This window comes from Salarias fasciatus, chromosome 20 (assembly GCF_902148845.1).
Source record: "Salarias fasciatus chromosome 20, fSalaFa1.1, whole genome shotgun sequence".
Lineage (NCBI taxonomy): Eukaryota > Metazoa > Chordata > Actinopteri > Blenniiformes > Blenniidae > Salarias > Salarias fasciatus.
The window spans coordinates 1,310,191-1,322,991 of record NC_043764.1 but is presented as its reverse complement, the minus strand read 5'-3'; the positions used below and the strand labels follow the sequence as shown (position 1 = coordinate 1,322,991).

The window sequence follows — 12,801 nt, the reverse complement described above, 5'->3', positions numbered from 1 at the left end:
TGTGTGTGTGTGTGTGTGTGTGTGTGTGTGTGTGTGTGTGTGTGTGTGTGTGTTTCTGTATTTCTATCCTTGTCGGGGCCAAATGTCCCCACAAGGATAGCAAAACGTGGAACGACGTGCCTTGTGGGGACCTTTTTCCGGTCCTAAGTAGGAGAAACAGTGTTTTCTTGACCATGTTGTTGTTACTGAAAAAAGTAAAAGTGCAAAAACATTCTTAGGGTTAGGCTTTGTTGTGGTGTGGGTTAGGGTTAGGGTAAGGGTCAGGGTTAGGGCTAGACATGAATGGGAGTCAATGGACGGTCCCCACAAGGATAGAAATACAAGGACTGTGCGTGTGTGTGTGTGTGTGTGTGTGTGTGTGTGTGTGTGTGTGTGTGTGTGTGTACCTGGCCTGCAGTTCCAGGGATCTCTGTTTTCCAGACACCAGGAAGGTTCTAGGATTCGCCACGCTGCTGGTTTCCTTCAGCTTCAAACACAAAATGACGTTTATTCAACCAGAATCCACCGAACCTTCTAAACTCCTACATTCTGCGTCCTGTATTCTACATTCTATGTTCCAAACTCCTACAATCTACCTTCTAAAGTTCCTGAGTCTTTATTTGAAGCCAGAGACCTGGCACTGCACTGAATGAGCGCCTTCCCCCGTCCTGCGGTTATGACTGGCTGTAAAACCACTGTCTGTGAACACAGTTGGAAACCATCCACTATCTGTGAACACAGCTGGAAACCATCCACTGTCTGTGAACACAGCTGGAAACCATCCACTATCTGTGAACACAGCTGGAAACCATCCAGTGTCTGTGAACACAGCTGGAAACCATCCACTATCTGTGAACACAGCTGGAAACCATCCACTGTCTGTGAACACAGCTGGAAACCATCCACTGTCTGTGAACACAGTTGGAAACCATCCACTATCTGTGAACACAGCTGGAAACCATCCAGTGTCTGTGAACACAGCTGGAAACCAATCCAGTGTCTGTGAACACAGCTGGAAACCATCCACTGTCTGTGAACACAGCTGGAAACCATCCAGTGTCTATGAACACAGCTGAAGTCCACTGTCTGTGGACACTTGTGTAGATGCGTCTGGCAGCACTGTCCAATCCATTGTCGGTGGACACTTTAAAGGCCCGGGTGTCGTCGTGTGCGGTGGACAGAACCCGACCGTCCGGACGGCCCTGAACGCCTCACCTCCATGCCGTCCACGTCGATGCGAAGCGCGCACGCCATACTTCTGGCCAATCAGACGCAGCTTGGGGACGCAGTACAGCAGCCGGTCGTTGAACTGCAGAGAGACAGACGGCGGTGGTGAGACGGCGCGGCGCGGTGGAGCAGCGGGGACACGTCGGCGAGACCTACCAGGATGAGGTATCTGTCCTGCGTGGTCCCGTTCTTATTGGACAGCTGAGGATGTGTCCTCCTTGATGAGCTCGTTGGTCGGGTTGACGATGTCCTCCTCCCCCCCCCCAGCAGCTCATACACCTTCAGCAGCTTCCTCATTCGCTCCTGGAACAGGAAGGACACAGCTGAGGACAGAGGCGTTCGGGGACACTGTGTAAAGTCCGTCCTCTGTCTGGATGTGAGGCATTCAAGGGAAATCTGTAAAGTCTAATGTCTGTCGGACCTGAGTAGTCGCTGGCACACTAGCCTAGCGAGGTCCGGAACACCAGCAGGACGACCTGAACTTCTGGGACGGTGCGTCCCAGAAAGCCCCCCCCCCCCGGTCTCCCCGTGAGCCGTTCAGGGAAACTCTGTGAACCATCATTTACACGTGATGCATTCAGTGAGCATCTGTAAAATCTGAAAGCTTAAAACTTTTCTGTGCAGATTCTCAGTTGGCATGTGAGGCTCTATTGTTGCCATGGAAACGGTGCACCAAAGCCAAAACACGTTGATTCGATGCGACAAACTGACAGAGCAACAGTTAAGGTGCTGTAGGCAGGAATTCAGCATCTCCGCCATCGTGCTTAGGTTTACCTAAGCCCGATGGCGATTTGACCCATCTAAGATGGTGATTTGAAACCCAGCACAGCAATCCTGTCCTGTTTTCTGACGTCGTGACCTTACGCAAGTTTAAGCCCCTCCCACAAGAACGTGTCGACGAACGCCCCTCAGAGCAATCACGGTTAGAGCATCAGGGGCTCTTCTGATTGGTCAAAGATACCTGGAGCTGTTGAGATTCCCTTTTCAGCTCAGAACAGAGACAGATGGAAACGCTGCGCCCTCGCGGTTTTTTAGATAGAGCAGTGATGCTACACTCCCTAAGGATATCAGTGGATACTCTAACATTTAATCAAAGAAAACACAGAAATATTAGCACTGACTAGCAAAATCCTGCCTACAGCAGCTTTAAAAGTGGGAGTCCTCACCAGTTCTGAGTGGACCCTGAACGCCTCTCAATAGGCCCATTAATCAGTCACCGCTAATTGGACAAGACAGTGAATGCCTCACGGGGACAGGACCAGTGAACGCCTCACGGGCAGAGAGGACGGTGAACGCCTCACGGGCAGAGAGGACGGTGAACGCCTCGCGGGGACGAGGACAGTGAACGCCTCACGGGCAGAGAGGACAGTGAACGCACTCACGGGGAGAGAGGACAGTGAACGCCTCGCGGGGAGAGAGAGGGACAGTGACGCCTCGCTGGGACAGGACAGTGAACGCCTCACGGGCAGAGGAGGACGGTGAACGCCTCACGGGGAGAGAGGACAGTGAACGCCTCGCGGGGAGAGAGGACAGTGAACGCCTCGCGGGGAGAGAGGACAGTGAACGCCTCACGGGGAGAGAGGCCAGTGAACGCCTCACGGGGAGAGAGGACAGTGAACGCCTCACGGGGAGAGAGGACAGTGAACGCCTCACGGGGAGAGAGGCCAGTGAACGCCTCACGGGGAGAGAGGACAGTGAACGCCTCGCGGGGAGAGAGGACAGTGAACGCCTCGCGGGAGAGAGGACAGTGAACGCCTCGCGGGGAGAGAGGACAGTGAACGGCTCACGGGGGAGAAGAGGACAGTTGAACGCCTCACGGGGAGAGAGGACAGTGAACGCCTGCGGGGAGAGAGGACAGTGAACGCCTCACGGGGAGAGCGGACAGTGAACGCCCCGTGGGGAGAAGCTCATTAACCCCTTCCAGTTGGGCTGGGAGGGTGAGCTCCACCAAAGAGCCAGGGTTTGATTCCCGGAGGACGGGCGTGTCAATGAGGATGAAGAGAGGACGGGACGAGGCGTCTCACCATTCTTGCGGATGGCGGCGTTGGAGTGCTCGGCGGCGGTGGCGATCAGCTCCAGAGACTCTGCAGGAGAAACACCAGCGTCACAACTCCGTTTCAGATTCTGCCTGTGTGACTTGAACGCAACTCAGCAAGGTGTCTAATGATGACGACTCCCGCCAGACTCACCTCCCTGACCCCCCGACCTAACCCAACTAACCCCCCCTCAGATGAGTTCCTTTATGTTTTATTGTCCAACCTTCTCAGCAAACTTCAAATCATCCACAGCTCCTCCACCCGTCTGCTCCATCAGCACCACCCTCCTACATCTCCACTGACTCCCCGTCAAAAAACACACAACATTCAAGCTCCTCCTCCTCCTCCACTCCCAAAAGGCTCTCCACCCTCAGCCCTCCTCCACCCTCAGCCCTCCTCCACCCTCAGCCGTCCTCCACCCTCAGTCCTCCTCCACCCTCAGGCCATCCTGAACTCTCCCTAAATCGTCCGGCGCTGAATCAAGTCTCTGCTGCTCAAGCTGCAGCTGAGTGTGGAGGACGGGCTGCTGGAGGTGCGTTTGTTTCCCTACTCTGGGCGTCCCGGTGGTCCGGGGCGTCCTCCGGCAGGCGGTGCAGGTAGTCCTTCAGCAGCAGCTCGTAGCGAGGAATCCTCTGGACCGGCTCCAACATGTGGTGCTGCAGGGTGAGGTTCCCACAGCGCTCCTCCCTCTGGACACACACACACACACACAGACACACACACACAGACACACACACACACACACACACACACACACACACACACACACACACACACACACACACAGTGATGGGTGGAAACAGGTTCTTTATGTTCAGGACGTTGCCAGAAACTTTTGTTCAAGTGTTCTGCTCACATCCACGACCACCAGTCTGAGGAACAGTCTGAGGAACAGTCTGAGGAACAGTCTGAGGAACAGTCTGAGGAACAGTCTGACAGTCTGAGGAACAGTCTGAGGAACAGTCTGACAGTCTGAGGAACAGTCTGACAGTCTGAGGAACAGTCTGACAGTCTGAGGAACAGTCTGACAGTCTGAGGAACAGTCTGAGGAACAGTCTGACAGTCTGGTGTTGTTCCCCCACATTCACACCTGAGTGGAAGTCACTGCCATGCAGAGGGGCGGAGCCTCATCAGCTGTAGAGGGTCTGTTTCAGGGTGTGGTCCCAGGTCTGGTTCCAGGTCTGGTTTTGGGTGTGATAGCGGTTTCGAGTCTGGTCTTGGGTCTGGGTCTCGGGTCTGGGTCTGCTTCGCGGTTTGGTTCTGGTGCCGAGTCTGGTTCCAGGTCAGGGTGTGGTTCTGGGTCTGGCTCCTGGCTCCAGTTCTGGCTCTGGTTCCCAGTTCCGGGTCTGGCTCTGGTCGGTACTGGATCTCTTGGATGATGGTCTTGAAGGGGGCGCCAGCGGCTCCATCCAGATGTTGACCAGCTCCATCGCTCGGTCGAAGTTCTTCACGTACTCGCCGTACATCTTCAGGAAGGGAGCCAGCTTCTGCAGGATGTCTCCGATGCGAGGGTTCGACTCCCTGCAGGGGGAGGAGGGGGTGAGGAGGAGCGGGGGGAGGAGGGGCAGCGGGGGGAGGAGGGGCAGCGGGGGGAGGCGGCTCTCACCACTCCTCCATCCGTTTCTGCAGCGCCGGCAGCAGGAACTGCTGGTGGAAGCAGTAGATGGAGCAAATGTTGGAGAAGATTCCCTGAACCACGTCAGACGGAAACGAGGAGCGAGAGCGAGACTCCTCCAGGAGTCTGGAACAGAAGACCTGGGACGGGGGGGGGGGGGGGGGGGGGGTGAGGAGGAAGAAGAGGGGGAGGGGAGGAAGAGTAAGGATGGGGAAGGGGTGAGGAGGAGGAGGAAGAGGAAGAGCAGGAGAAAAGGAAGAAGAGGAAGAGGAGAAGGAAGAGGAAGGGCAGGAGAAAAGAAGGAAGAGGAAGAGGAGGAGGAGGAAGAGGAGTTCAGTTCTCAGCTGAATCAGCTTCGCTGCAGTTCACATGGAAGCGGTTTCCACGGCAACAGAGACAGAGGAGGGATCTGAAGGACGGAGAGCAAATGAACTGAAAAATCAAAACCGCCGTTACGTTTGCAGGTCTGCAAGGGATTCTGGGAAATCCTATCACACGGCCCCCGTCCCGGCCGAGGGCCACGGCTTGACTCTCCAGGACTCACCTGGTCCAGCAGGTGCAGCTTGGAGACGTAGGCGATCTCGGTGTGCAGCAGCTCGTTGGCGATGTTGAAGACTCTCTGCTGGACGGACATCTGGACGAGAGGGGAGGGGACCAGCAGGGGGTCAGGCCGCGATCAGTAGCAGACCACAGCCGCAAAACAACGGCACAACAGCAAAACGACACGACAGCAAAACAACGACACAACAGCAAAACAACGAGATGACAGCAAAACAACAACATATAAACAACAACGATACAACAGCAAAACGTCACGACAGCAAACAATGAGACGACAGTAAAACGACATAAAAACAATGACACAACAGCAAAACAACAACACGACAGCAAAACAACAACACGACAGCAAAACAACAACACGACAGCAAAACAACGAGACGACAGCAAAACAACATACAAACAACAACAATACAACAGCAAAACGACATGACAGCAAACAATGAGACAACAGCAAAACGACATAAAAACGACAACAGCAAAACAACGACATAAAAACAACAACACAACAGCAAAACAACAGCAAAACGACATAAAAACAACGACATGACAGCAAAACAACGACATAAAAACAATGAAACAACAGCAAAGCAACGACACAACAGCAAAACAACAACGACACAACAGCAAAACAACGAGACGACAGCAAAACGACATAAAAACAACGACACAACAGCAAAACAACGAGACGACAGCAAAACGACATAAAAACAACGACAACAGCAAAACAATGAAACGACAGCAAAACGACATAAAACAACGACACAACAGCAAAACAACAACGACACGACAGCAAAACAACGACATAAAACAACAATGACACAACAGCAAAACAACAAAACAAGACAGAAAACAACATAAAAACAACAACAACCGACAGCAAAACAACGACATAAAAACGACACAACAGCAAAACAACAACACGACAACGAAAAAACGACATGACAGCAAAACGACATAAAAACAACGACACAACAGCAAAACAACAATGACACGACAGCAAAATGACACGACAGCAAGACAACGGCATAAAAACAATGACACAACAGCAAAACAACAACGACACGACAGCAAAACGACGGCAGCAAAACGACCTTAAAACAACAACACAACAGCTAATCAACAACGACACGACAGCAAAATGACACGACAGCAAGACAACGGCATAAAACAATGACACAACAGCAAGCAACAACGACACGACAGCAAACGACGGCAGCAAAACGACCTTAAAACAACAACACAACAGCTAATCAACAACGACACGACAGCAAAACAACAACCACGTGACTGCCAAAACAAGACAGTAGAACAACACCACGAGGCTGTAGCTGGCCGCTCAGTGACCATCAACCCGCCGCTCGCTGTTCTCACCTCTTGCAGAGTCCTGCGGTTGGCCTGGGGCGCCGGCGGCGGCAGCACCAGCGTTAGCTCCGCCTCCTCCTCCTCATCCAGGTCGCTGTCTCCCTCCTCGGAGAACTCCCTCCTCCTCCTCGCCGCCGCCCTCCCCTCCCCCTACCTCCCCCTCTCCTCCGTCGCCGGCGTACGAGGACGAGCTGGAGAGGCGGGGCAGGAGGGCGGGGCTGCACGGGTAGGCCCCGCCCCCATCGTCCACGCCGGCGAAGCAGAGCTCCTCGCTGTGAGACGGGGAGCTGATGCTGTCGATGCCGCTGTCCCGATTGGCCAGCTTCCCGTCCGTCTGCGAGGACGGCAGTGACAGGCGCTCGGAGGCCGGCTCCAATTGGTCCGGCGCCGGCGGGGGCTGCTCCCTCATCTCCACGGGCAACCGCCTCTTCGTCCGGGTGCTTCTCCGAGGCGCTGTAGCCCGACTCCATGGACAGGCGCTTGTGACGGGGATCTTCGCCGCACACCGCGCCACCTCCTCATCCTCATCATCTTCATCCTGGTGAGGGTCGCCCCCCTCCCCCTCCCCCTCATCGCAGGCTGTGATGTCATCGTGAAGCGGGGGAGGGGCCGAGGAGCAGGAGGAGGAGGAGGAGGAGGACGGTGGTGACGAAGGTCGGGAGGAAGAGGCGGGGTCGGGGAGGCGGGGACACAGCGCTCCTCCGGTGATGTCAGGAACCACAATGATCTGCTCCCTGAGAACCAACAAGCACACCGTGAGAACCTCATCTGCACGGGGGCGGGGCTACGCTCAGCCAATCACCATCCACTGACAGCAGAGGGAGGCGGGGCTACGCTCAGCCAATCACCATCCACTGACAGCAGAGGGAGGCGGGGCTACGCTCAGCCAATCACCATCCACTGACAGCAGAGGGAGGCGGGGGCTACGCTCAGCCAATCACCATCCACTGACAGCAGAGGGAGGCGGGGCTACGCTCAGCCAATCACCATCCACTGACAGCAGAGGGAGGCGGGGCTACGCTCAGCCAATCACCATCCACTGACAGCAGAGGGAGGCGGGGCTACGCTCAGCCAATCACCATCCACTGACAGCAGAGGGAGGCGGGGCTACGCTCAGCCAATCACCATCCACTGACAGCAGAGGGAGGCGGGGCTACGCTCAGCCAATCACCATCCACTGACAGCAGAGGGAGGCGGGGCTACGCTCAGCCAATCACCATCCACTGACAGCAGAGGGAGGCGGGGCTACGCTCAGCCAATCACCATCCACTAAAAGTAGAGGGAGGCAGGGCAAGGATCAGCCAATCATCCGGACCTGGGTCTGGACTCTTGGATTATAGTTTTTTACGTTTAGAATTTCTTCTCACATTTAATAAAAAAGCTCCGTCGACCAATCAGACGAGTCGCTCCGTCGACCAATCAGCACTCACCTCTCAAACTTCTCTATGAGTGACAGCACGCAGGTGGGGGAGGCGGTGCCGTCCTCCCGGTTGGTGGAGTCCGGCGCCCCCGGGGATCCGCCGGTAGTGGTCTGCAGGGTGGTGCAGGGGGGAGGGGCTTATCCGGAGGTCGGGGGCGGGGGCCGTGAGGCGGCGGCCTGCTGTTGAAGGTGGGGGGGCTCGGGGGCACTGTGGAGGTGACGGTGCAGGTTAGCGGGCGCGGAGGGAACCGGCGCCGCGGCGGAACCGACGCCTCACCTTGAGGTTGGGGCCCGGCAGCGGCGGACGGCTCCGGCTCGGCGGCGCCACCGGCGGGCCCGTGTCGTTCACCGGCGGCCAGCCCATCGGCCGCCCCTCCCTCCAGGGAGGCGGGGCCCGAGGAGGAGGAGGCGGGTCCGGGGTCGGAGGTCGGCGATGGGGAGAATCGGTGTCCGGCGCCGCCAGGTGGCCACACGGAGAACAGGACGGCTCCAGAGAGAGGCTCTTCGTCAGCAAGCTGGGACTGGAGGAGGAGGAGGGGCCTGTGGGGGGGCGGGGACAGGACACATAAGCTCCGCCCACAAAGACTGACACGTTTTAAACAGCTTTAAAGATGAGATGGATGTTTGAGAACACAAGAGACACAACTTCAGCCTCAACTCTCCCGAATTCCAACAGTCACAAACCAGAACCAGCCAGAACCAAACCAGAACCAGGCAGAACCAGCCAGAACCAGGCAGAACCAACCAGAACCAAGCAGAACCAGGCAGAACCAGCCAGAACCAGGCAGAACCAGCCAGAACCAGGCAGAACCAACCAGAACCAACCAGAACCAGCCAGAACCAGCCAGAACCAGCCAGAACCAACCAGAACCAGGCAGAACCAGGCAGAACCAGGCAGAACCAGCCAGAACCAGCCAGAACCAACCAGAACCAGGCAGAACCAGCCAGAACCAGCCAGAACCAGGCAGAACCAGGCAGAACCAACCAGAACCAGGCAGAACCAACCAGACCCAGCCAGAACCAGGCAGAACCAGGCAGAACCAGCCAGAACCAACCAGAACCAGGCAGAACCAGCCAGAACCAGCCAGAACCAACCAGAACCAGGCAGAACCAGCCAGAACCAGGCAGAACCAACCAGAACCAACCAGAACCAGGCAGAACCAGCCAGAACCAGGCAGAACCAGGCAGAACCAACCAGAACCAGGCAGAACCAGGCAGAACCAACCAGAACCAGGCAGAACCAGCCAGAACCAGCCAGAACCAGCCAGAACCAGCCAGAACCAGGCAGAACCAGGCAGAACCAGCCAGAACCAGCCAGAACCAGGCAGAACCAGGCAGAACCAGGCAGAACCAGCCAGAACCAGGCAGAACCAGCCAGAACCAACCAGAACCAGCCAGAACCAGGCAGAACCAGCCAGAACCAGCCAGAACCAGCCAGAACCAACCAGAACCAGCCAGAACCAGGCAGAACCAGCCAGAACCAGCCAGAACCAACCAGACCCAGCGAGAACCAACCAGAACCAGCCAGAACCAGGCAGAACCAGCCAGAACCAGGCAGAACCAGCCAGAACCAGGCAGAATCAGCCAGAACCAGCCAGAACCAGCCAGAACCAACCAGAACCAGGCAGAACCAGCCAGAACCAGGCAGAACCAGCCAGAACCAACCAGAACCAGGCAGAACCAGCCAGAACCAGGCAGAACCAGCCAGAACCAGCCAGAACCAGGCAGAACCAGCCAGAACCAGCCAGAACCAGCCAGAACCAACCACAACCAACCACAACCAGCCAGAACCAGCCAGAACCAGCCAGAACCAACCAGAACCAACCACAACCAGCCAGAACCAACCAGAACCAGCCAGAACCAGTCAGAACCATCCAGAACCAGCTGGAGAACCAACCAGAACCAGCCAGAACCAGCCAGAACCAGCCAGAACCAACCAGAACCAACCACAACCAGCCAGAACCAACCAGAACCAGCCAGAACCAGTCAGAACCATCCAGAACCAGCTGGAGAACCAACCAGAACCAGCCAGAACCAGCCAGAACCAGTCAGAACCAGTCAGAACCAGCCAGAACCAGCTGGAGAACCAACCAGAACCAACCAGAACCAGCCAGAACCAACCAGAACCAGCCAGAACCAACCAGAACCAGCCAGAACCAGCCAGAACCAGCTGGAGAACCAACCAGAACCAACCAGAACCAGCCAGAACCAACCAGAACCAGCCAGAACCAGCCAGAACCAGCTGGAGAACCAACCAGAACCAACCAGAACCAGCTAGAACCAACCAGAACCAGTCAGAACCAGCAGGAGAACCAACCCGAACCAACCAGTAAAACCAGAAGAAGGACCACCTAGTTAGAACCAGCAAGTAACAGTACAAGAACCACCTGGTTCTGGTTGGCCCACCTGACATTGTACCTCAGGTGGGCGGAGCTGGGAGGGCTGTTCACGCAGGTCTGGGCCCAGCGTGGACGTGATCAGCCACCGAGCTCAGAACTCAGATCCGGTTGATTCTGACTGTCTCTCATTAATATTCATGAGGGGAATTTAGCAGAAGCTCCTTCAGGAGTCACTCAGTACGTTTACATGCAGCCAATAACCCTTTTCAAACCCTTTTCAAACCCTTTTCAAACCCTTTTCAAACCCTTTTCAAACCCTTTTCAAACTCGAATGGTGGCAATAACCCAACAGCGTTTGGCAATTGTAAACACCCGCCAAAACCCGGAAAAGCTCATTTTTGAGATTTGTAACAACCTGATAAAGACCGCTGGGTTCCTCCTTTTCAAACTCGAAAGTGCCGCCGTGTAAACAGATATCGAGTATCGAGGACATTGGTTTTGGCTCTGCGCATGCTCCCATCCGCAATGAATCATGGTCTTTTGAGTCCAGAACCGAGTAGGCGCCAAACTCACCACACTTTAGTCCGTGTGAGGCTCCCGTAACGCACGATACGAACTGTTATTCTGAGCGCGCACGTCGCACATGCTTCCTTCTGAAAGTCGGGGATTTGTACGGCCTGCAGAGAAATCATGACCAACAGAACAACCGTTCTGTCTGCGTTCCGTCTGCAGAACGGAGTCACCGCAGCGTCTGCCTCTGCAGGCCACTGGAGGAGGTTGCCAGATCTGTCTATCGAACCCATAAAAAAATCTGAAACTCGTAGAAAGCAGCCCAAACCTCCATCTCGGTTGAAAATGCAGGTTAAAACCGTATTTGTATGATAAAAAAACACGTCATAAACACGTAATCATTTAATCAACCCGTCCAACGTGTTCAAAAAACAAGCTTGCTTTGGCGGAAACTCCACCCAATCTGGCAACACAAAGCCGCTCCGGTCAGAGCTGTATTGTTTTGAGAACACGATGACGTGCGCCGTGGTTTGGAAAGGGAGATCCCGACTGAATGCGCTGACTTGTAAACGGGGAACTCTCTGTCTGCTACAGCGTGTAAACAGGGTGTTCCTGATGTCTCAGAAACCAGATATTGACCTGAACCCGAATTTTAGCTGCATGTAAACGTAGTCAATGATGCTTCATCAATCAGGACCAATCACATCCATCACTCATCCCTGACCTCTGACCTCTGATACCCGACCCCAGATTTTCAGTGTTTTATTGATCGTTTTCCTGAGGTCAAACACCAGAGGAGAAACTGTGGCCCCGCCCACTGAGGTCAAACACCAGAGGAGAAACTGTGGCCCCGCCCACTGAGGTCAAACACCAGAGGAGAAACTGTGGCCCCGCCCACTGAGGTCAAACACCAGAGGAGAAACTTTGACAAAAAACTTATCCAAGGTGGAAATGGGTCCTCCCGTGTCTGAGGTGGAGGTGAATGAGGATGAGGGTGGAGGTGGAGGGTGGAGGTGAATGAGGATGAGGGTGGAGGTGGAGGGTGGAGGTGAATGAGGATGAGGGTGGAGGTGGAGGGTGGAGGTGAATGAGGATGAGGGTGGAGGTGGAGGTGAATGAGGATGAGGGTGGAGGTGGAGGGTGGAGGTGAATGAGGATGAGGGTGGAGGTGGAGGTGAATGAGGATGAGGGTGGAGGTGGAGGGTGGAGGTGAATGAGGATGAGGGTGGAGGTGGAGGGTGGAGGTGAATGAGCTCTTTGGATTTAAAGGTTGCGCTGAGCAGCAGCTGAGGTCTGAATTGATTCTCGATGGAACTGATTTTTACCAATAATGAGGCTTTGACCAATCAGTGAGTGACGTGCATCAGCATAGACCTACAGCAGACTGAGCACTACAGAGGGTTCTCCGTCTCCCCCTCATAGAACACTCCATGGTGTCTCTGTCAGATCCCTCAGATCCCTTCAGATCTCTCAGTGATCCATCAGAACTTGACGGTTCTGACCCGGAAAATCCAAAACCCGCAAACCAGCAGGCGACTCATCTCCCCATGGAAAACCTGACTTCCTGTCAGAGAACCGGAAGATGTTTGTGATTTGAAATGTTAGCGTGTGTGTGTGTGTGTGTGTGTGTGTGTGTGTGTGTGTGTGTGTGTGTGTGTGTGTGTGTGTGTGTGTGTGTGTGTGGACAGCTGTGAAGGAGCTGGGAGGTCATGTGAAAACTACCAACAGGCTGATGTAAAGCAGATGTTGCGT

At 55.0% G+C, this 12,801-nt stretch overlaps 2 protein-coding genes across 3 annotated transcripts in view; one reads left to right on the top strand and one right to left on the bottom strand.

Moving 5' to 3' along the window:
• LOC115408444 (natural resistance-associated macrophage protein 2-like) overlaps nt 1-12,801 on the top strand; it is a 918,259-nt gene that overhangs the window by 120,809 nt on the left and 784,649 nt on the right. The window lies entirely within an intron of this gene.
• The window catches only part of LOC115408473 (FYVE, RhoGEF and PH domain-containing protein 1), a 50,532-nt gene that overhangs the window by 9,384 nt on the left and 28,347 nt on the right, over nt 1-12,801 (bottom strand). Inside the window, 20 exon segments of the mRNA XM_075410471.1 lie at nt 387-466; nt 1,195-1,218; nt 1,220-1,288; nt 1,363-1,411; nt 1,413-1,468; nt 1,471-1,529; nt 3,231-3,290; nt 3,793-3,936; nt 4,610-4,643; nt 4,646-4,763; nt 4,849-4,997; nt 5,402-5,491; nt 6,790-6,933; nt 6,935-7,195; nt 7,197-7,291; nt 7,294-7,514; nt 8,211-8,271; nt 8,274-8,361; nt 8,363-8,408; nt 8,467-8,740. Of these exon segments, the coding sequence (XP_075266586.1) occupies nt 387-466; nt 1,195-1,218; nt 1,220-1,288; nt 1,363-1,411; nt 1,413-1,468; nt 1,471-1,529; nt 3,231-3,290; nt 3,793-3,936; nt 4,610-4,643; nt 4,646-4,763; nt 4,849-4,997; nt 5,402-5,491; nt 6,790-6,933; nt 6,935-7,195; nt 7,197-7,291; nt 7,294-7,514; nt 8,211-8,271; nt 8,274-8,361; nt 8,363-8,408; nt 8,467-8,740 (2,122 nt within the window).